Below are 25,000 nucleotides of genomic sequence, written 5' to 3' on the forward strand. Positions count from 1 at the left end.
CAGGTGGCGCTAGATTCCTAACCGTACAGAAATGTTGGCCAATCAGAAGTCTAGAAGCCTCGGTGGGAAAAAGTAAACAAAGCTGGGGCATAGAAGCAGAACCGAGTCGTATGTGTGGAGGGACAGTAACTGTGTGTATATGTAAGCATTTAAACACTGCAGAGAGTAGAATTAACAGTATTGTAGAAATTCATTTCACCGAAACAATAACGTGGCGCACACTGTGACGCATGCACCAGTTTATTGTATTTCCAGACTTGCTTTCGGCACAATTTACAGTGCACGCTACTCTGTTTTTTGTCAGACTTGAAATAGCCGAAATACCTTCACACTACGGAGCTTCTATGGCTCTTCCGTTCGACAATCTCTCCGGCGTTGGAACCATCATCTGTTTTCTCTCCGGTCACGCTCGGTTGATTTTTCTAGTCGGCACACTCATTTCCTCCATTACCTGCTGGCTGCTTCCCAAACAAACACACGTGCGGCTTGGCACTTGTGCTGTACGTTACAAGTCACGTGACGTGACGCTGCGGCTGTGATTGGTTCGGCTCTGCGCTACTGAATTTGGATTGGCTGATTTTTTTATTTTTTTATTTTTTTAAGAGGACAAGAGCGGCGAGGTCTATCGCGATAGCTTAATTTCTCTATCGAGTAAAAGTTATATCGCGATACATATCGTTATCGTTCTATCGCCCAGCTCTATGCTCAGGATATGTCAGCCCATTTCTACTGGAAATGCCCTGTTTGCACTGTTACATTTTTATAAAGCTTTAATGTACATAAAAACCAGCTTCTTGTTTAAGTGAAAATAAATGGAAGGTTGTCTTTTTGCGCTAGTAATGTTGTGGAGTTGTATTTTGTCTCGCATCAATTATATCGTCGGTTATATCGTTATCGCAAATTTTCAAATATATATCGTGATAAATATTTTTGGCCATATCGCCCTGCTCTAGTGTGTGTGTATGTTTTTGTGTGTGTGCGTGTGTGTGTGTGTGTGCGTGTGTGTGTGTGTGAGTGTGTGTGTGCGTGTGTGCGTGTGTGTGCGTGTGTGTGTGATTTTGTGTGTGTGTGTGTGTGTGCGTGCGTGTGTGTGTGTGTGAGTGTGTGTGTGCGTGTGTGTGTGTTTTTGTGTGTGTGTGTGTGTGTGCGTGTGTGTGTGCGTGTGTGTGTGTGTACGTGTGTGTGTGTTTTGTGTGTGTGTGTGTGTGTGTGTGCGTGCGTGTGCGTGTGCGTGCGCGTGCGTGTGTGCGTGTGTGTGTGTTTTTGTGTGTGTGTGTGTGCGTGTGTGTGTGTTTTTGTGTGTGTGTGTGTGTGTGTGCGTGTGTGTGTGTTTTTGTGTGTGTGTGTGTGTGTGTGCGTGTGTGTGTGTTTTTGTGAGTGTGTGTGTGCGTGTGTGTGTGTTTTTGTGTGCGTGTGCGTGCGTGTGCGTGTGTGTGTGTGTGAGTGTGTGTGTGTGTTTTTGTGTGTGTGTGTGCGTGCGTGTGTGTGTGCGTGTGTGAGTGTGTGACAGCCAACTGTGTGCCTGTCAGTTCTTCATCTACCACGTTCCTGCTCACTCTTCCTCAGCATCATTCATGGCTAACCTCACCAACCACTCGCCCAGCGACATCACGCCGTCACAGCCTCCTGTGTGACGCTGGTGGCAGAGAGGTGCACGGTAGCAGGACGGGTGGTGCTCTGCTCAGATTCCACACTGTAACTCCACTGGTGCAATTCAGCATATTTATATGATACTTATGTAGCTGCTGTTCTTCGGGCTTCGTGTGAGTCTGCCACTGTCTGAGCAGATCTGTATAACACGTCACTCTATAATTTGTTCCTCTGCATCATTTTCACCGCTGTGATATTTGATGTAGGTTTCTCTTTCTATGATCATTCAGCAGAGGTTTCCAGGTGAAGCAACAGAAGAAGGGATGCTGATGAGTAACCCCCCCTCCCCATCTGCTGATTCACAACTTCGTCTTCGACTCTGTCAGCTGACCTGAATGAATACGGCTGCTTATCCTTCTTAGTCGGACAGCTGACTCTGTGGACAGCACAGAGTACTGTTCCCTGTTAAGTCCCTGATTATTCTGACATCTACTGTAACGTTGCAGGGATTACTAAACACGGCGATGTCTAACTTTTCCAAAACAAGCAAAGGTCAAAGGCTCGATTTGCAGCCATGTGGAGCCTGGCGAGCTGCAAATGTGACGCCTGTTTGTCTCACTCCACACTTCCATTGGATAACAACCCCGGTCCTGCCTCTCAGCTGAAGGCCTCGATGCTGACACTGCTGGCAAATGACTGGCTGTTAGCTGTGATGGCTCGTCCTCATGAGTCTTCCTTACGAAGGATTGTTGACAGCTTCTTTCACCCTCTGCGATTCTCCTCGCCGACTGCAGCGAGTGATTCTGATAGCAGCTAAAGCATATGGCAGCCAGCTATTTCTGGGCCCTGTTTATAAGAACAGCCAATCAAAGCTGCTGCCTTGTCTAAATACATGCAGAGGGCCTTATTATCACTGTTGTACATGAAACAAACTAACAGATGGCTGTTTGACTTGCTTTGTCTCTGCAATCAGCACTTGGCCAACCTCAGACGCCTGCTGGGCTGCAGAAGCTGTGATTTTATATGTGTTCATGCTGAAGCAAGGGGGAGATTTCTCTCACATGCTGGCTTCCTCAGACGTGCATACAGGTATGTGTTAACACTGTCGAGTTCTGAATGTGTTAATTAAGTCATTATTATTCAAAAAGGGACTGCGATCCTGCTTTTCTGCCTGTGTAGATGAAGAACTTTCAAACTATTCAATAAAAGAATCAAAACTAGAGATTCGACTGTCAGCCTGCTGTGATACACTTAGATCATCGAGCTTCAAACACGTGGTATATTTAATATGATGATCGGCGCTGAGGCGCATGCATGTCATTGCTTTGCGGTTGGGCTGCCTCGGCTTGGTCATGGTGATGCTGGACCAATCATCTGCACAGTTAGCAGAGCTTCTCCTTTATTGGTTTCCTAAACATTTTGTTTACCTGGTTTAATTAGACCTAATTCATCTGTGGGTGACACGCTGGCACAGACGGGCTCCAAGCGTGAGTCAGGCCCCATGTGTACATGTTTACAGCCTGGTATAAAAATAGTCTTGTCCTTTATGGACAGCTCCCGTCTTCATAACTGGCTAACAGCGTTCCTCATGAGTCTGTACAGTCAGATGAGTCGGCCTGTCTCTTATCAAAATATAAGACAAATATGAGAATATCAAAAACATGAAAACTGTAAAGTTTTAAGAAGGCCTTTGAATGCTTTTACCTCCGTTTGAGTGCTGTTGCTCGGATGAACACGGAGATGAATTCTGGCCTTCCAGACCTGTTTCGTGTGCAGGTCATGGGCGTAGACCAGCACAGCCTTCTCCTTTCCCAGCAGGTTTAGGTGGTGCAGGGCGTAGACCCCACCGTCCTCATTCACACTGAAATCATGTTTATCTTCAACCTGGAACCAGACTTCCCCCCCGCCGCAGTCCAGGAAGCTCACTGTTGAAGAGAGAAGACAGACACCGGCATCAGCGATGCGTGCAGGCCAAGACAAACGTTTGTTTCTCTGCAGCAGCTTTTGTCCCACTGAAACAGCTCGTCCTGTACAGACGTCACAGACGGTTTTATCTCCAAAACTTTCCTTAGTTTTTGCTGAAATTCAGGCTTTTCACTGTGACCGTTTTATCTGTATTCAGACGAACAGCATGAATAACTCATGTGCTGACACAGCGACACACTTTTCTCGTCCAGTGTGGGGCTGTCAGAATTTCACTGCTCGTTAATAACTGCTGTCTACACTGTGCGTGAAACAGGTGATATTTTATTAATCAGTTATACTTTCTGCTTTGTCTATATGACATTTGTGCATTTTGCTGCACATTCACACCAGAGCTGCTTAATTATGACAGCACATGTAATCAGCGATGTCGATACTGTAATCTGTGGGAAAGAAGACGCCTCAGACTGGGGAGGATCTGTGGTCATGAAGCTCGTCTGCCGAGGGCCCCTGCTGGTCCCTGCAGGCCCCCAGCTTTAGATGTCTGTGGGTGCAGAAAGGAGCAACACGAGGCTTATGCAGCACTGGCCTGGCACCCTTTGAGGACCTGAATGGTTTCCACAGGCAGGGCGATGCAGAGCTGCAGCCAGCAACCAACAGACAACATCAGTTAGCCTGCCGTGCCCACAATCTCACCTCCAAATAGCTTTTAAAACTTTTGCTCCTTCGTGATAAAGCTTGTTGGCTCTCCTTCCATCAGCTGGGCTCAAGTTAAACTAAACTGTGACTTTTAGAGAAGAGCCGGCGTGCGACACTGTGAACGAGAAGGCTTGATCTATAACGGGAGAGCTGAAACTAATGCACAAAGGGAATGTTTTATCCCAATTATGCTGTCTTCGTAAGTATTAACAACTCAACACTCGATGAAACCTGGACACAACCAATCACAGTGGCTTTTTTCTTCAAAGCCGCTTAAGGAGAATTTCAGAGAAGAAAAAAGTAACGGAGTAAATTGATGTGAAACCTGAGTCGCATTTAGATGAGCGTTTGAGGAGAGACTGGTGGACCTGGCCCGAGAGTTTATCCAGCCTGTAAATCCCAAAGCTGAAGATGAGATTTGCAGGAGTAAAGCAGAGATGGGAGCAGCTTTCTGCAGGAAGACCATGCAACGCTCTCCTCTTTGTGTGCTTGCCAGCTTTAGCGCACCTTCGCAGAGGAAATGGCTTCTGTGATGCCCGGGGGAGGCGCGCAATGCTGTGACTGCATTTAGCCAGAAATCAGTGCAACTCTGTTGACAGTGTGACGTGAGCAGACACAGCACACTCATGCGGAACAAAGCTATCAATGGCAAATGTCAGCTCATCACAGCTTGCACATTAACAACAAGTCAGTGCATCCAGAACAGCTTCTTCCACCCCAGCTGGGGGAGAGGGGGGGCTGAGGCTTTGTTTCTGTCCAAACGCTGCTTCTGACAAGCACTGAGAAGCCAAACAGGCCGGTGGAGAGAAGGAATGTGATAACACAGAAATGTGTTGATGTGAAATGTTGTTTGCCTCTCCCACAACAAAGTTTCTGTGATATCTTCAGTCAAGTCAGCGTTACACACTTTTAATGACTCACGTTTCTGCTAATGATGGAACATGGTCCAAGCCGGCCTTTTTAAACTGCTTGTTTAATCCCGTCACAAACACATTTTATTACATTTCCTCAAAAATCATCTGGAAAGAAGAACGTGGAGCTGCTTTACTGCCTCGTGGGTTAAAGCGCATCAACCATCTGCCAGGAATAAAGTGCGTGTGTCACTGTTGGAGGGTAATCACAAAGCATCTCTGGGAAAATGTAAACAAAGCAGAATCGTTCAATTATGTTCAACTGTCAACATGTGAAAGTTGCTACATTGTTCCAACTGCAATGTAAAGTTTTGTAGCTTCGACGTGAGAACACGGTGAGCCAAAGAAGACCCGACTGCTTTTATAGAGCAGCGTCTCCGTAACAGACACCAGGATGTGGAGCTCATTCACCAGGCACCAGGCAGGTTGTGGCTCTCGTCCAGCCATAATCAGCACTGATTTCATTTCCTTTCTCACAGGTTACAGTGACAATCAGTGCAGCTGACTAACGTCAGTGCCCTGCACTGTCTTGGATTATCAATGAGACTCATCAGCAGGTCTGTGGGGCTGGAGACTCTTCGAACCTCCGCTCGGCTCTGCCAGTGAACAAACACAGACACTGATGGGGAGACTCGCTGGTAGCCCTGAAGGAAAAGTCAGGGGATCACTAACTTCAGTAGAGTTCATGCCTCAGTAAAATACTGATCTGCTTCCCTGCTGTGAGGTAAATGCATTAAAAATTCACTGAGTTTTTTTAATTTCTATCAAAGTTTAGGAGTTCCTACCCAACAGTCCTCAGTGTATGAAGTTAGAACATTAGACAAATCTGTGTGTGACATGGAGCAAAATATGCAGCTTATATTTCACATTCACTGTTAATTAATTCACTTCTCAGCTGACAGAAACACGTTTTATTTTTACTGGTGTTAGAGGTAGAAGGTGTTTGACGCACTGACGACGAGCGAAAAATAGCAACCGATGAGAGCTACGAGAGGCGGCTGTGACGGCGGCAGGGGAACGGCGACGACTGCGTGAACGAGCGTCTGCTTGTATCCTGTCAGTAACTGTTGGTAAATCTATGCACGCACCCACAACATTTACAACATTCGTTGTTGTGTCGGACACATTAGAATACAGCTTGAGTGGAATCACATACATTTGTGTTTCTGAAGCCTGTGGCTGTTTGATCTGTTCTCCTAACTATGAACCATTAACAGCTCCATCTCTGCTGCGCCGGGCAGAAAGGAGTATAACACAATGAATGAATACAAACTCTCAATGCAGCTTTATCATGTCCTCAGGGTTTAATGACAACCTTGTTTCAAGGGACTTCAGAAAGTAACCAAAGTACGATTCGCCGCGCTCTCTATCACGGTGGGGAGAAAAACGAGACTTAAATGAGTCGTTTTGACCTTGACCAGTTTTGGGTTGAGGTTAAAGAGAAGACAGGAAAGAGGACAGTAGAGAGACCACGGACAAAACCAAGAAAGTCCAGCAGAAACTTCTCCCTCCATCAGAGGAAGAGCAGCCTCACCACACCGTGGATCGGTGCCTTTACAGAGCGAAGCTCAACACTTCATCTTAAAGTAAACTTAAACTGTCAGGTCCACAAAACATTCAGATGCTAGGAAGGCTTGAATTAAACAGTCTTCTCTGTGCGTGAGATCGTTATGGGACTGCAAACACGTGTCAGTGTTATAAATGCACAGCATGTTCCTGACAATATGAAAGGCTTCTCAGCCTCCAGCCGTCTCTGACACTCAAACAAGCTAAAAACAGCAGAACGATCTTCTGTACGAGCTCCTCACCAACAACGCGGTTGCTTTAAAGCACATTCTTTTCAAACTTTATGAAAACTGCAGTAAATATCTATCACACTGTCTCATGTCCATCAGAAAGAAAGACACGGACTGAATTTAAAAGGGACAAGTTGTGCTGATGCACTCACAGGAGTCCTGCGGGTCAACATATGAGGAGGAAAATCTCAACGCCATGTTTGATCCTTCAAGAACAGAAACGTGACAAACTGCTGCTTAAAACAGCCACAAAACTGATTCATTGGACAAAGACAGGAGAGACGCTAACAAGCTTCTCACAAATACTCTGCAAATGTAGTTTTACAGTGTTTGATAGTCTGTGTCCCTCAGCATGTTAGCTTTCACACTAAACTGGCTCATTAACCAAAAAGGAAAAAAAGCATCAACAAAGTGAACTTAACCGAACTGAAACTAAGAGCTAACTGTGCCAACCTTCATCAGCAGTAAGTCCATCCCAGCTCTTGAGGCAAAAATGTTTCTTTTAACAGTCTCAGAGTTCATGTTTCCCCGAAGTTGGAGTCTCACCCTGACCCTTAATCAGCAACCATCCCCCAGCATCAGACTGCCACTGCTCCTACACTTCACTGTAGATGTACTCTGGCATCATGTTTGCCTCTAGTATGACTGTGAAAACCTCGGAGTCATGTTTGACCAGGATGTGTCATTTAAACAGGCCGGCCTCGTCTGATCTGCACAAGCTAAAATCATGAATTCCTGCAGACTGATGCTCCAAAGCAGTCCGTGCATTGGTTATTACTGCGCTAATTACAGCTGTCCTTAAAGCTCCCTGAAAGGCCTTCAGTTAATCCACAACGCTGCAGTAGAAGGCTTCATTGCTCACCCACCCGCTTGATGAGCGTCTGTCTCGCGGTGCAGAGGGTGGAGTTAGTGGAGTTAGCGGTGAGTCACTTTTGGGAAACTTCATTTTTCTTCTTCATTGGTAGATAACGTGTCACACATCTGCAGCAGCTCTGTAAGCCTTCACATGGATGCACTTATTTTGCATTAGCCGTACTTTGGTCCTGCGTCGAACTTTCAGCTGAAACCATCGTTTTAAAAACCGTTTATTGAAGTGTTTGATTTAAGACTGCTGGCTGCAGTCAGACCTGAATGAGTCGACCTGGCAATTTATGTACAGCTAGTTGTTTTTAGCACAGATACGCGTTTGCTTCATTTTTTATGGTTTGGTTTAAAATTGCATTTTTAGTTTGAAATACATTCTAAAAATAGAACAAACTGGGAATGTGTCGACTCTGTTTGCACAGAAACGTACATTGTTTTGAGATTTAAATGTTAAGGTTAAGGACATTAGTGATCTAAACCTTCTTATGTGAACGGCAGCTTGCTTTAACATGAAAACGAAGCTGACAGACAATCACAGCTTGTTTTCCTGTTGGCCTCTGAGGTGGTTGAGATTCTGCTCTCTGTCTGATGGTCTGTACCTGCTTGGTGTAAATGCTCATACATTATCCATGTCCAGCTCACAAACACTCATGCTGCTACATGATTTTAGAGCCGTGTGATTTAACACCCCCATCCTCCGACTGCACAGAGGGAACTGGAGCAGAACTAAGCGTGGGGCTTTTAGATGTAGCTGGGCAGCAGTGGGTGATTGCCCAGTTCAACCACCTATTTTCAGACAGAACATCAACATAGACAGCAGGGAGCAGCAGCCTGAAGCTGCAGGTGTGCAGAAACAGCAGATAATGTTTCACAAAGTTTTTTGGTTTTTTGAACTGAAGCATCCACAGCATGCCGTGAACCTGCCTGCTCTGCAGCTTCTGTCGTGTCCTGTTTATGTCACTCTAAGCTCCTCCCACAGATGGCTGAAACTACCACTGTCATTCACAGTACTCACTCCAAGCGATTGCCCTGCATGCCCTGAGATGGAACCGCTGCTAAGTCAGTACTCGCTGACCTTTGCACATAATTAATTCTGTAATTAACCAGCTGGAGTTCATAATATTGCTGCACAAGTCCTCGGCTTTTATTTTGTATTTTCAATGATTATTTGTGCTTGCTAGTTCATCATGTATAAAGTGATTACATTTTAAATTGAATAAAATATGTTGACTTTGATCCTGAAATAAGAGTAGCAGTGTTCATTACTATAATTCTCAAGAACCCCTCTCAGTCCTGAATGTGCCACACAGGATCAATGCGTTACTGGCGTTTAATCGATACCTTTGCTGGAAGCAAATGATCCCAACTGTAGTAACCCCTGAAAAGTCTGGCATGCACTCTCCTCTGCAATAACAAGGAGGCACAGGGAGAGACACCAGGACAGAGTACTGTTTGGGACATTTCCTGCACTCTCTGTTAGGAGTCACAGCAGCCCAGTGTTTTCCTCAGGTTGTTAGTGGGGTCAGAGTGAAACGCTGGAAAATCACATCCTGGGCCACACTGGGACCCCCAAACTCTCCACTGACACAAACACTAATGAAACAGTTTGAGGGCTGGAAGCGCCTCAGGGCATGTGAGGGCGATTCATTACACGTGTGCCTGACTGCAAATCCTCCCACAGCAGCTCCAATCATTTCACTGGCTGTCACACATTGGACAGAGAAGAAGTCTGACCGAGTCTGCCAGCCTAACTAACGTTGTTCAAGTAGAAAAATGCAGCTTCAGGTATCGTTAGCTAAAGAATGATGTAATATAAGAATTATAGCACTACTATATGGTTACCTAAACATTCAGGGAAAGCGTTCGATGGTTGTCTGGGTTTAAATACACAGTCAGATACAAACCGCTTTGAACCATCCGTTCATCTTGCTCTGCTTATACGGTCTCACAGAGCGTAGCTCTCAGGTGATGCTAGCAACCAGCTGGCTTGGTAAACTCTGTTAAGTTCGTTTACCAAGAAAACTCAGCTACAAGCTTGACAAGACACAAGTTCACAAGAGTTACGAGTCCAAATACTACAAAAGTTAAAAAACGTTAGTTAATAGCTTACTGTTATTCATTAACAGCAGCAGGGCTGATTTTTAGTTCACACAGACTGTTCAAGGCAAACAGTGTGTTAGTGTCATGTTTGCAGGACACACAGACCTGATGAGACCACTGTGATTTTAGATGAAAGATTCAGATCCTGCATGGCAGGACTAACAGTCAGATCAGAAATAAACACCAAAGCAAACACTTTGGTGCACCAACGTAACGGCTTCATGAGCATGCACTGAGAGCCGCCCTGTAACAATATCGATGCACCGAGAAGTACAACACTGTTTCTCCCAGAGAAAAACGAACCAGGACTTTGCTTTGATATGACAAACACGTGCGGGGTTGTGCACCAGGAGTAGCCAATTACGTTTCAGTGGGAGCAGTGCCACCCCTTTAGCCTCGCCCCTGCTAGTAAAAATCAAATCCTGTCCCCTACAGCAGCGGTCCCCAACCCCCGGGCCTCGGACCGGTACCGGTCCGTGAGTCGTTTGGTACCGGGCCGCGAGAGTTGAGGCTCAGGTGTGAAATGTCTGGTTTTCAGGGTTTTTATCGGTTTTCAGCGTTATTTTGTTATCGTTTTTATCGTTAACTTTTTTTCCTGGGTCTTTTCACGTGTGTTATGAATAAATCTTCTTTTTTCCGGTACCGGTACTAGTTTCATTTTGTTGTATTTATCCGCGACACCTTAAAGGCCGGTCCGTGAAAATATTGCCGGGCATAAACCGGTCCGTGGCGCAAAAAAGGTTGGAGACCGCTGCTCTACAGAAACCAGTTAGACTGAAGACGCACCAGGGTGTAACAGGCTGTCTGATGTCAGCCTGCTGCGACTGTTGATTTAAGAAAGCGTTCCAATCATGATCAATGCGAGCTTGGCCGGCTTTGATGAGCTGTAGCCACGATTTCATGTTCCAAACTCAGCATAAAAGTATTAAAGATAAAACAAACAACAAGTCAAACCCAGAAACCTGTGACACGGCGGCCTGACTGAACACACATGGAGATAAAAAGGACACACAAATGAAGGCTCATGTGAACCTACACACACACACACACACACACACACACACACACACACACACACACACACACACACACGAAACTCAAACAAAAAACCAAACAGGATTAAATCCTCACTAGTGAATCATCCAAAGTAACTTTCTGTTTGCTGAATACTCACAAACACTGCTGAACTTTGAGGCTGTGTGTGTGTGTGTGTGTGTGTGTGTGTGTGTGTGTGTGTGTCTCAGCCCATGGAGGCAGGAAATATGGAGGGCATAATGTTTCACGAATTTAAATTAAATTAAGAGGCTCCTTCTATGGAACGCCAGGACTGCCATAATGAATTAATTAAATACACCATTAAATAATTAATTAAATGTGTCAATAATTAATTAAAATTGGAATTAATTAATTAAATAAATAGTTATGACACATGTAATTAATTAATTATTGACACATTTAATTAATTATTTATGTATTTCACATTTTAATTAATTATTGACACATTTAATTAATTATTTATGTATTTCACATTTTAATTAATTATTGACACATTTAATTAATTATTGACACATTTAATTAATTATTTAATGATATATTTATTTATTTCATTTTGGCAGTCCTGGCGCCTGGCTCTCGTCATGAAATAATTTTATCTGTCAGCCTCACCCATCAAACTCAGGGGGCGGGGTTAACGCTGCCCATGCAGCTTCTCTAACATTTGATTGGTTGCCGTGCAAAGTAAGTCAAAACAGGTCGATCCTAGATAATCGATTGCTTGTGTAGACTTGGGGCAGCCAGTTATCCCAGAATGCAGATCAAATCACAAGCAGCAATGGTGGTGGTGTAGTTTTAAAATACCCCGTTTTTCTGTCACCAGCTACACTTTTAACAGTGTTTTAGCCGCGAATGTCGCGCCGTATGTCTGGTCAGGTTGTCAACATAGAACATGTTTGCAAAAGTGCTCAGATGTTTTCAGAGATTTCACTAGCTCTGCTAACAGTTAGCATGCAGAGTGCACCGAGGGGGTACATTAACCGGTTTGTTTACATATTCCACTCTCCGTGTTCCACATGTTGCATTCGCAGATTCTCATTTTCACCGAACGATCGTCTCTTTCCGCCTGGTCTTGTGTCTCTGTGCTTCTGTAACATAAAGAACGAGCTGACATTTTTCTCACGAAACCAGCGATCAGCTCAACAGACCCTCAGTTTACCTGCATGCATCCTCCTCCTCATCTGTCAGCTGTTTAACACCTGCTGCTAATTCAAGAAACACGCCTAGTTACCTGGTGATAGTCACAGTTTAACTGGGCAGCCGGTGCTCGATATAACGCAATGTCAGCGCATTTTTCTGCACAAGATAAGTAAATATAGTGTTTTCCCCGAGCGCAGAGCTGCTGGAGCTCGTTTCCTTACAGAGCACTTTATAGGCGAACAGCTTTATCAGCGGCTGATGTCCAATCACCAGCACACAGCTTTCAAACCTCAGCTGAGTTTTAGCTCTCAGTGGTTAAACGCTGGACTTCATTCACTCAGGTTCTGTCTGTCGGGTCACGTTTACTTCGCTGTTTTATTTACAACTGAGCAAATCGGTTTGGCTGAGGTTAAAGTTACGTTTCATAACTGCATAGTTTCACAGACGTTTAATGGTTCACTGGCACATGTGTTAGACTGAACTATCATCTAAATATCATCTGTTTTTTAATAGTTATTCAACTGTATTCTAAGCACCAGCTGTCTGTTAGAATGTGATTTTTTTCTCTCTCTGTTGGCAGAGGTATAAAAATGCGCAGGAAAATCTGACATGCATGGCAAACTTCACCGACGATATTTAGGGAGGAATAAACACACATCAAACATAAATGAACCATTTGTCTGTCTCCATAATTGAGAGCATTTTCTCTTCTTATGTCAACTCTCTCTCTCTCTCTCTCTCTCTCTTTTTTTTTTTTTTTTTTTTTTTTTTTTTTTCGGTCATGTTATGTTTACCTGTCAAAGGTTTGTTACAAACTATGAAACACATTGTGCAGACTTCTGGATGTTAGAAGAAAACTAATACTGCTCATGAATGAGACTAAAGGCAGGAAGGTGTCCTTTAAAACTAAACATGTTAATAGGACCTCCCTGTTTATATCATAGTTTATGATATAGCACGTGTATTTCAGTAATAGCCTGCTGAGGCCACTATACGTGCTGGCCTCATATCAAATGTGAAGGCAGACTGAGTCTATGTTTGACGTTTTTTATATCTAATCTTCCTTTTCAAACATTTAAACAGCAGCGAGTCTGCAGCTGAGGGAATACAAATTCAAATTGTCGGAACAGGTTTGCTCGTTTCTTGGATTCATTTGGTGATTTATTAAATGTATAACTGTTATTCTAACCTGCTGCTGAGTCTCTTACACTTTTCTTTATGCTGTATATTTTCACGTCTCTGGAATAGTTGGCAGTTAGATAGTCAGCTGGGAAACTTTGTGTTAACTCATGGAGCTGAGGATATCGTGGATATGCTGACCTCGCTGCGTGGTGTACAGAGCGAGGTCAGCATGATTAATATTCACAATAAAAATATTAGCCGAACATCATGAAGTCTGTATGTGTTTCATAGTGTCGAACAACCTTTGTACAGTTAAAGCCAGCAGTTACTACATTACGGAAACACCAACGTTATCTCTTTTATGCGTTTATACACAGGTCACGCTGATTACTGAACAAAAACCCAAAGATCAGATGTTAAACAGATTTATTTGCTCTCTCTCCTCCTTAAACATGTTTTTAATGTTAGTTATAATTCAGAATTGGCGACTGAAACACGTAGGACACATAAGAACATCAGGAAATAAAACACCGATAAATATAACCTCAGTAAAAGAAGTCAGCGGGGGTTACTACAGCTGTGTACCGGGGCCTGCGCTTTGTCGGTGGGATTGCTTGCGAGGCGAGCGGGTCTATCCCACGCTTTGCCGTGAGACTGGGCAGACATCTCCGAAATCATCGAAACACTTTTGCAAAGAGGCTGTATCTTGACAAACCGACCAGACACATGAAGATTAAACCACTACATTCTCGGCTAAAAAAATATTAAAACGGTATTTGGTAACACACAAACAGGGTTTTTCAAAGCTCAGTTCTGTTAGCTTCCACATGCCGGTTGTTGTGTGCTAGAAACAATGGCCACCAGGCCAAAGCAATGGTTTTGACTCGATCAGCGTTAACCCCGCCCCCTGAGTTTGATGGGTGAGGCTGACAGATAAAATTATTTCATGATGAGAGCCAGGCGTCAGGACTGCCAAAATGAAATAAATAAATATATCATTAAATAATTAATTAAATGTGTCAATAATTAATTAAATGTGTCAATAATTAATTAAAATGTGAAATACATAAATAATTAATTAAATGTGTCAATAATTAATTAATTAAATGTGTCAATAATTAATTAAAACGTGAAATACATAAATAATTAATTAAATGTGTCAATAATTAATTAATTACATATATCATAACTATTTATTTAATTAATTAATTCCAATTTTAATTAATTATTGCCACATTTAATTAATTATTTAATGGTGTATTTAATTAATTCATTATGGCAGTCCTGGCGTTCCATACCTGCTGGGCCAACAACTTATCAAAAAACATCAGAAAGTGATATGTGGCCTTTTATGCACCAAATTCTGGTTCATCTCCTGTAAAAATGAACAGTTTCTAGATCTAAATGAACTGAATGGTAACAAAGTGTCTGCATTAACCTGTTTAAATAACTAAACGCATCTTTTTCTCCACAGTTTCCAAACATGGAGGATTTCACCCACAGTGTGTAAATACAAAACCTTCGTGGATTATTGTGCACAGTGGAAATGAAAACGTCTCTTCATCAGCTTTACTCTAATAAGCCCACCCAACACATGACGTTACGATAAAATTGCGATTTTAGTCATTTGGTTTTAGTCGCGTTTGTTGTTAGGGGCTTTCTGGAAACACAGCTGTGCTCTCTAAGGCTGTTCTCCTCGGATCAAGTTTTGTATAATTATAGGCGGGGCTGCTTGGAGTAGCAGGTCGTTGTTGGCTAGGTTGCTAGCTGGCTGCTGCTACAATTCCCTCGCATACTTTGATGTAGGGCTGGGCCATATCATACCGTTCACGGTAATACCGGTGTCATTTTGGGCAACGATAGGAAAATGAAATATCGCGATAGAATATGGGTAAAACGCGCAGTGCCTTTGTTTACATGCGCACATGGCGGCGACGCAGAACGAGAAGAGTGAAAGCGGATCGTTGAATGAAACCATGAAGCAGAACTGGTTTGTAAAAATGCTGCAGCTTCACTGGTGTGGAACTGGTTTGGCTTTCGTCCGTCAGATACACAACAAAGCACTATTTTTGGTAGAGCATGCTAGCGGGCCGTCGTTATTACCGTGTTGTTTGGAAAATACGGCGCACTTAAAATCAATCCTTTGATTTTGTGAAAGTCGACAGAGCCCCTTATAATCCCGTGTGCCTTATGTATGAACTCTGGTTGTGTTTACTGACCTCGAAACGATTTTATGTGCACGGCGCTCGAAAATCTGTCAAATGTTTCAGTACGACTTTGCTAAGCTAGGAAGCCGCACCGCTTGATGGATTGTCGGAGCATTACGGCTATCGTAGGCGGAGCCTCGCGGAGTGATACGTGCTGTGCTTCAACATGATGTTACCGTATTGTGTGTGTATAACCTCTTTTTAAGTGTTGTGGATGTTATACATGGTGATGCTGAGGATATGTCGGCCAGTTTCCACTGGAAACGCCTTTTGGTTAAACTGTCAGCGAGGAGTTTGCACTGTTACATTTTTATATAACGTTAATGCAAAAAACAGCTGCTTGTTTAAGTGAAAATACTTTTTTTTTGCTTTGCACTAATAAAGTTGTGGAGTTGTAAAGTATTTTGTCTCATGTCAATTATATGGTCAGTTATATCGTTATCACATATTTTCAGATGTATATGGTGATAAATATTGTTGGTCATATCGCCCTGCTCTGATGTATAAATCTGGAACGAACATTCACTACCTTCTGGAAGCTTCAGAAAATAAATTAGCATCTCAGTTAATTCTTGTGATAATTGTTGATGAAGTAATTCATTTTATGTTATGTCTAATCCTTTCTTTTAGTTTAATTTACACAAGCTAGTTTTCCTTTCTGCTTTGGTAAGCTCTTTGATCATGTCTTTTATTGTCTTTTTCCAGTTTTTGCATTTTTGCTTAATCCTGCTGTATCCATTTAATCTCACATCAAGTATCTCTAATATCTGATTTTCTTCATTTTGTATGTTTTCAGAAAAAAAAATTCCCTCTGTGGTTCTCAGGTCGTCTAACTAGGACACGGCTTCCTTTTCCAAACCACTTTCCTTGACCTCGACAAAAAACATCATCCAAGACTCATAAGAACTTTGAAAAAGAGAAAAGCGGAGTGCTGAGAATCCGAATGACATCACACTGCTTACACTACCCTCCATAACAATGTGACGCTGGATGTCTCCCAATATGAAACTGCAATGTGCAGAAGAGGGACTGCGAAATGCAATGTAATGTTCTTACTCTGTTATTTCATGCAGGTCGTTTAAATGAGAACATCCTGTGAAAAATAACACTTCATTGCACAGACTGGAGTTTGAAAGAAGAACATATAGGACCAGATTTACTAATGATTTGCAGCAGCGCATTTTCTTTTTCCATTTTCATGAATTGTTGGATGTAGGGCTGCCACGATTAGTTGACTAGTCACGATTACGTCGACTATCAAAATCGCCAATGACTAATTTAATAGTCGGCATGTCGTTTGAAGCTTTGTAAGATCCTGAAAGACGCAGGAATCCGGTTGTTCAGTGATGACGCGACGAATCCTACTTCCGGGTCTAAAGTAGTCTGCGTTTAATATGGCTTTTGTGTTGTTAACATGTTTAATGTTTTGTATTTTCTTCTATTTGATCTCAAAAAGCTCCTAAAACAGTCAGTGATCCCTGTTGACCTCCCTCGGCTTTTATTACCGCTAATCATTTATTTAAGCTCAGTTTTTAAAACCTTAGGATGTAACTACAGCCCAGCCCATGAATGACTAACCTCGTATTGAGGATGGATTATCTCAGTTGTTCTCCTGGCTGAAGTTTGGTCCTTTTACAGCATCCTGCCATGCGATTACATTTGTTCCTGACCACCGAGAACACTCACATTAACTTTTATCGAGTGGGAAAAAAGTTAGCTTGTTTATATTATGCTAACATAGCTGTGTTGCTAGCGGTCACGTAGCACATCATTATATACCAGCTAGCTAAACTTCAGTAACCCTACAAACGTCACTGCTGTTTAGTTTTCTGTCTTCATTTATGCTGGAAGTGATAACAGAGCTGTACGTTTTAATTTGTTTCCAAAACCCCGCAGTCAGGACATGCTATATTGTATTTAGATAGAAGCTAGCGCGCTAACTCCCTGCTAACTTCTAACTCCGTTAAATGTCATAAATTCCGTTTTCATGGATGCCTGGATGTTAAACTCAATTGTTACACCTGGTAGAGCAGAACGCTGATCATTTTATTAAAGATGAAAGACTTTAGACAGTTTTTCAACTCTCAGTAATGCCATAGTGATCGTTTGATATATGGACCTGCAGCGGAGTTTAGACCCAGACACGGCTAGTGACGTCAGACTGAACAACCGGATAAGTAGCATTAGTATAACGGACCGAAACAGTAAATGGCAGCAATGAATCTACAAGGATGCCAGCTGCCGTTAAATACCCAAGAAGAAGAAGTATCGTATCCAAATTCATAGGCTGCATCCTGCTGAGGCTGCATTTGTAGGCAGATTACGTCACAGCAATGCAACGACATTCGTAGACTCCTCAAAATGCGTCCTCCTCTTCCCCAGATTTGAAGGATGGGTCCGGTGTGACCTTTGTGGCCCAACCTATCCCAGAATTGAGAGCACAGCCCAGCCAATTACAGGTTCCAACAATGGCGGCAGCTACTTAGTTTTAATATTACTCTTATTATTCTTTCTGGGTCACAAAATAAACGTTTAACATATTTTCAGGTGAGAATGTAGCTGTGTAAACCTCAAATATCTGCTCAGTTTATCAAGACACCACATATTTGCATAAGTGCTCTGACGTTTTCGGAGACGTCAGAGCACTTATGCAAATATGTGATGGTCCTTTGACAAAAGATGCTCCAGTGTGCTCTGAGTTATAGGAGGTAAAAAAAGGAAGCACTGTCACTCGTTTCCAAAGCATTTGGACAATTCAAACAGCTCTTATTATGGCTGCCATGGAGCTACTTCTGGCTCACTTCTCCCAGCTAGAAGCCTTCATAAGCAAAATAGCTTATTTGAATGTACGCAGTGCTTTCCTTTTTCCTCTAGGGGTGGGACTGAGTGACACAGCCCCGCCCCCCCCAGACAGAAGCTGCTAGGAGAAGCGTGCAAAATCAATCAGCTCCAGCTCTGAAAGGCCAATAAGTTGCTAATAAACACACAGAGTGAGTGAATGCTGAGCCGCTAGTCAGACAAAAGCAGTCATCACTCTGTGGTCCCATACCTGCATTACACACTCTGTCAGGGTATTACCATGTGAAGAGAGCACCGGGCTGATGGATGAATCACCAGGCAATAAGAGCTGCAGCCTCTGAGAGGCCGCGGCTCAACCACTATCATCACCTGCTGTTCACAGGACCTTCCATTTACTGACCCACCATGTCTTCCTGCTAAACAGCTGGCTGACTCGATGCACTCGGATATGTGTTGAAGGGAAAAATCTCTCCTTAAACACACTTCACACATGGCTGCAGTCCAGCAAACAGGCAGCTTTACAAAGAAGCCGGCCTGTTTTCTGTCGCTGCTCTTCATACATTTTTAATCAGTTTGGATGCTGTAAAGCAACTGCAGTATGCTTAATGTAATGAAAGGGTTTTGTTCTGGCATCCTTACATGAAAGGATTTATATTTCTAGCTTTCAGTCATGTTTTCTCTGTTCTCTCATTTAAACAGTGGGCGATGTATGCTGGCTTTGTGTATTCTTTTCATGTTAAAATTCAGAAACGGTGTCTAAATGCCTCTCACATCATAGGCCCCTGAGATAGCTATACCATACTGAAGCTAATTCCTGTATCTGTCTGTACTGTATGTTTGGTAACAATCCCATCTCTTACACCAGCGTGCTGTCTTTTCTTGATTCTGTTACTGCTGGTGTTCTGGATCTGAACACCTTTCCTTGGGGGTCAAGCCAATTTTTTTAAATCCAGTGTTTTGTTGGTGGTGGGGGGGTTAAAGGCTTGGTCTTAAACTGCATCATCGAGGCTTTGTTAGCATACAAACAGAACTGGCCTTTGGGATGGAGACACCTAGGGGCACCAAAACCCCACATTTTTAGGAATTAGGTTCATTTTTGTACTACTCTGCATGCTACTACTCTGGCTGTAGCTCAGGTGGCAGAGCAGGTCAGCCACTAATCAGAAGGTCGGTGGTTCGATCTCAGGCTGCCTCCTGGCTGCCAAATATCCTTGAGCAAGATACTAACCCCGTGTTTGCCTACTGGTGGTGGTCAGAGGGCCCGGTGGCGCCAGTGTCCGGCAGCCTCGCCTCTGTCAGTGCGCCCCAGGACAGCTGTGGCTACAATGTAGCTGCCATCACCAGTGTGTGAATGAATGGGTGAATGACTGAATGTAGTGTGAAGCGCTTTAGGGTCCTTAGGGACTAGAAAAGCGCTATACAAATGCAGGCCATTTACCATTTAACGTTTGTATTCGGGGGTAATGGGGGAAGTGTGTGCTGAAATCTTGCCCTGAATATCTGCTGGCTCCAACAGAAGACCTGATAAATTGGCCATTGCTCCCAGAGGCTAAGTTAGCCAATGGGTTACAAAATTGTAAAGCCAGGTGCTTTTTCCAGCATGGGATTACTGAAGCTGCCATGTGCAGTTTGTTCCCTGCACTGTGCTTCCTTGGGTACTTGGAGTCGAAGAAAATAATATACATAATACCGTATTTTTCAGACCATAAGGCGCATTAAGCGAAACAAAACAGTCAGATAAGTCAAACTTTACTCAACTAAATCTTGCTTCCTCCTCCTCTGTACCATTGATTCATTAATGCTGAATCCTCTGGCAGCTGCTCTGTTCCCATGTTGTTGCAGTATATTAATGACTAACCTCGTATTGTGGATGGATTATCTCAGTTGTTCTCCTGACTGAAGTTTGGTCCATTTACAGCATCCTGCCATGCGATTGCATTTGTCTCTAACTATCAGGAACCCTCAGGTTAACTTTTATCGAGTGGAAAAAAGTTAGCTTCATCCTCCAGCTTCACTGTGTTTATGCTAACATAGCTGTGTGGCTAGTGATCACGTAGCACATCATTATATAGCAGCTAGCCCAACTTCAGTAACCCTACAAACGTCACTGCTGTTTAGTTTTCTGTCTTCATTTATGTTGGAAGTGATAGCAGAGCTGTACGTTTGAATTTATTCAGAAATCTCTCAGTCAGAACATGCTATATCATGTTTAGGTGGAAGCTAGCGAGCTAACGTCCTGCTAACTTCTAACTCTGTTGAATAAAATAAATAAATAAATAAATAAATCCTGTTTTCATGGATGCCTGGATGTTAAACTTAATTGTTACACCTGGTAAAGCAGCAACGCTGATGATTTTATTAAAGATGAAAGAATTTAGGTTCTAACTCTCAGTGATGCTGCAGTGTTCGTTTGAGTTTGGGACCTGAAAAGGACGGAGTTTAGGACCCAGATTACTCCACGAGGCTCCCGAGTACGGTAGCTGTAATGCTCCTACAATCCATCAAGCGGTGCGGCTTCGTAGCTCAGCAAAGTCAGACTAAAACATTTTTGACAGTTTTGAGCGCCGTGTACCACATAAAATCGGTTCGAGGTCAGTAAGCACAAACAGAATTCATACATAAGACGCACTGATGATTTTTGAGAAAATTAAAGGATTTTAAGTGCGCCTTATAGTGCGGAAAATACGATATGTTCTTAATATATAAGGCTGGGAGGTGAGGAGGGCTCAGTCCAAACAGCAGACTGTTCAATTAGAACCAATTTGAGTTGATTGGAATTTTTATACAGTTGTTGTAATTTGTGTTTGAACATTTTTTTGATTTATGTTTTGTTTCCTTTACAATATAATTTAGTATATAATATTGTAAATGAAACAAAACATCATTGTCTCTTTCAAAACATTGTTCTCTTTTTTTTCGGGCTACTTAAATTTATTTTGGGCTACCAAAAACTGAAGAGTGCCTGCCCGAAGGGCTACCAGGGGTTTGAAATTTTGCGAGCCCTGTTAGTGAATTCTGCAGTGGTGCATTAGCATAAATTAACACTAACACTCAATCGCTGACTTGTTCACTGATATAAATCAGCTTTATGACTGTGATATAAATCTGCTTTACGGTGGCTTTTCCATCATTCACACACAGGCACACACTGAGTGAAATGAGGAGAGCTTGCTGCAGAGTGAAGTGGTTTAAGGAAAGCCTCATCTTAACCAGAGCTCCCATCTGTTATTCCTACAGTGTTGGACAGACAATCGATATCTGTAGCGCAAATCTGCGACAACTGCTGATTGTCTTGGTGGACTCTCACAGCTAAATGAGATTTACTTCATTATGCTGCTTTATTTAATTGTAACAGCGCCAGGATGGAACCACAAAATAGCCTCGGGAGAAATCAGGCTGGTCACTGGACCTGCGGTCAGAGAGTGTGTTTTCCAATTCGTTTGTAATAGAGCGATTCCAGGAACTGTCCATTTATAACAGCACAACAGGAAAACCAATTACTCTGAAGCTGAATCATATTAATCATCTGCTGTCATTGTGCTTTACAGGTGTTTTCACTGCCTTCAACAGTGAGTCAGGACCATTTGCTCGTCTTCAGGTCCTTCGTTCTTTTTATTGTGATTCAGTTTAAACAGAGGTGGCTCAGCTCTGCTGTGTGTCGACTGAGACAAAACCAAACCAGCGATCACATGAACTCTCCATGTGAAGGCTGTGATCAGTGCCTGCATTGATCAGACACACACGCACACACAAATTAGAAATGCAAACAGACAGATTAGCCGAGTGGCTTAAAGCAGAACACGCAGCCCTGTTCAGGCTGATCCACCCACTCGGCCTCTCGTTTCTAATAAACCGGAGCACGGACGAGTGGCTGCAGCGTCGGGACAAACACTGGAGAGTCACTGGAGATAGTGGGGACATGCACACTCATCCTCAAGCATATTTACCTTAGTGGACTATAATGACTGCCACCCTTTTGCTATAAAATGACACAGTTTTCATACATAGACATATACACAGACATATAGATATAGAAACTGCCTAAAAATGGTTACATTTACTCATATCGGTAATCTTTTTGTTTTAATGAGACAACAGGTGATTTAGACTCGTGTTTATTAGGGCTAAATGCCACAGCTTAATATTTCATGGTTCAAATATTTTAAAACTCGTTGTTGATCAGATTCTTCATGATCCGTTTCTTTTGAACATACTAGTTCAGATCATACTTCCTGGCTTTATTCAGGTCCACTGCTTTTCCTTCTCACCACACACAGGTAACGGCAGATGGCTGCCACTCCCTGAGCCTGGTCCAGGATTCATATTTAAAAGTGAGTTCGTCGTCACGTGGTTACTCACAGGTAACATCTGGACTCTCTCTCCAGTATTGTTGGTTATTTACATGGAAATATAAAATGTCCCCTGATGAGTGCTTTTAATCTGGATCACAATGTTAGCGTCACGCAGTTAAATGATAGTGAAAATGTGCTCTCCACCAACAGTACCCACAGCAAAAGCAAATCAGCACCTGACCACATGCCTGCGTTTGCCAATTACAGCTGTTCCCTGCACTGCACAGCATGAAGTTCCCTACATGTAGTGTTCAAAGAAAGATAGACAAAATTAAAATATCTGGCACAACAGAAAGGGACGAGATTATCCCTTGAAGTAGACCATCACTCGTTGTTTGGAAAAACTTCTAATTTACCACAAATGATGTTAAACAAGAAGAAATCCCGCGTGGCTGAGAACACAACCAGATTACAGGATAATTAATGCACTAAGGCCAAGAAAAACAATGCAGTTGTTATTATCATGAATCATCCAACATTAACTCCGTCATCCGTCAGACTTGGCCTTAAACAAATAAAGCTATTGCTTACATAGCTTAAGAAGCTCTTGGCTTGCTTTCACAGTATGTTTGGGTCCTTATTAAACTGAACTGTGAGTCAACCCCAAAATACAGCAGGTGACCCCGCTCCATTAGTAAATTCACATATCGTCACATTGCCTCCACCATGTTTGCCACATGATGTCCATCATCCGGACCACGAGTCCTGCCTTTCCTTTCACGTTCTTACAATACAATTTTATTTATATAGCACATTTAAAAAACCACAGGTATGCCAAAGTGCTTCACAGAACGAGTTAGAGCAATAATAAATACAAATACAAATAAAATATACTAACAGGCGAGTGACATAACTAACCAATAATACACCAGGTATAGTAGGCACAACCCGAAAGGCTGAAGGTTCAAACATTATAAATATTAATAAAGCGAAAAAGATAACTTACAGTACACCAAAAATGCGGGCTCGAGGAGGCGGGGAAAGCAAGGCTAAACAAATGCTTTTAATCGAGATTTAAAAGATTGAATTGAATCAGACGCCCGAATAGCTAGAGGGAGGTTATTCCAGAGGTAGGGTGCGACAGCGGCGAACACGCGGTCACATCTGGTCTTGAGCCGAGATCTAGGTCGCACCAGGAGCATTTGGCCTGCTGATCTAAGCGCTCTCCCAGGGGTATAAATGAATAATTCTATCAGCTTCTTCGCTTTTCCATCCATTCTCTTCCACTTATCCTTGTGAGGGTCGCTGGCGCCTATCCCAGCAACCACAGGGCGAGGGGCGGGCACACCCTGCCAGGTTGCCAACTAATCCCACAAATCGCACGTCTTTGGCCTGTGGGAGGAGCCTGTGTCCGGAGAGAACCAGCGTAAACTAGAGATGGACCGATCCGATATTACGTATCGGTCTGATACTGACCTAAATTACTGGATCGGATATCGGAGAAAAATAAAAAATGTAATCCGATCCATCAAATATCACGAAAGCACCTCACAAAACTTGCGACACGCCGTAACTCACCTCAGAACGTTAGCACGTCGGAGCAGTATGCATCACGTGATAGAGCAGCTGTGGCATGCGGGACCTGTCGGTGGTCTGGATAGCATGTGGAGCTTCGCTAGCAACCTGGCATTTCATCTCCGACAAAGTTATCCCCGAGAGAAGTAAAGCAAGTGTGTAAGTCCATCTCTGAATGTTTGTAAAGCATTCCTGCGTTAAGCTTAACAAGCGACTGCCTCTTCTTGCTGCTACTTCAATCATGAAACTGCTTAATGATCAGCTGATCGGCTTTTCTGTCGCGAGTCCGTCTCTGTTGTTTGTTTTTGGTCCACTTTGCACCAGAAAGAGGAAACCAGCGGCTGAACAACAGCAGCACGTTTAAGCTTGATCAGCTGTTGTTAGAATTTATTTAATATTAATTTCTACACCAGGATCTTTTTCTACAGCTGACGCTGGTAACTGTGCAGGGGCGGATCTAGCAAAGTTTAGCCAGGGGGGCCGATAGGGCATGAACAGGGAAAAGGGGGCACAAAGACATACTTTTCTTTCTTATTCTCATTTAAAATGTCGAGCTTTTAATAAATAATTATCTGACACCCAAAGTTTTAATCTGATGTAAAATGAATAGAAGTCAATTACTGTATATAGTGACTATTAAGTCTAATATATATACCCTAGTAAGCTATAGTACTTTTTCCTTTGGGAAGGTACCATCTGTGCAGTCTGCAATTTTGTTGAAGAAAGATGTTGAATCTATTTAATATTTCTTGAAAAATAATTGATTTCTGTGCATTTTCTGTGCACTGCATCAAAAGGTTGATTACGTCGATTAAGCATCATGAGGTGGAGCGTGAGGGGTGGTTCCCTATTTTTTATTTATTTATTTTTGTTGTTGCTGGGAGTTGGAACCCTATTAGTTAGGTTGCTTAATATTTATGCTAAGTACT

General features: G+C 42.9%; 1 protein-coding gene across 1 annotated transcript in view; it reads right to left on the minus strand.

The window, feature by feature from the left end:
* LOC146618145 (cadherin-2-like) overlaps nt 1-25,000 on the minus strand; it is a 116,399-nt gene that overhangs the window by 54,196 nt on the left and 37,203 nt on the right. Inside the window, exon 3 of the mRNA XM_085373302.1 lies at nt 3,295-3,515. Within this exon, the coding sequence (XP_085229428.1) occupies nt 3,295-3,515 (221 nt within the window). The remainder of the gene's footprint in view (nt 1-3,294; nt 3,516-25,000) is intronic.

Source organism: Diplotaxodon limnothrissa, linkage group LG15, assembly GCF_057381915.1.
Source record: "Diplotaxodon limnothrissa isolate DT_005_m linkage group LG15, D_limnothrissa_male_GT1.1, whole genome shotgun sequence".
Taxonomy (NCBI): Eukaryota; Metazoa; Chordata; class Actinopteri; order Cichliformes; family Cichlidae; genus Diplotaxodon; species Diplotaxodon limnothrissa.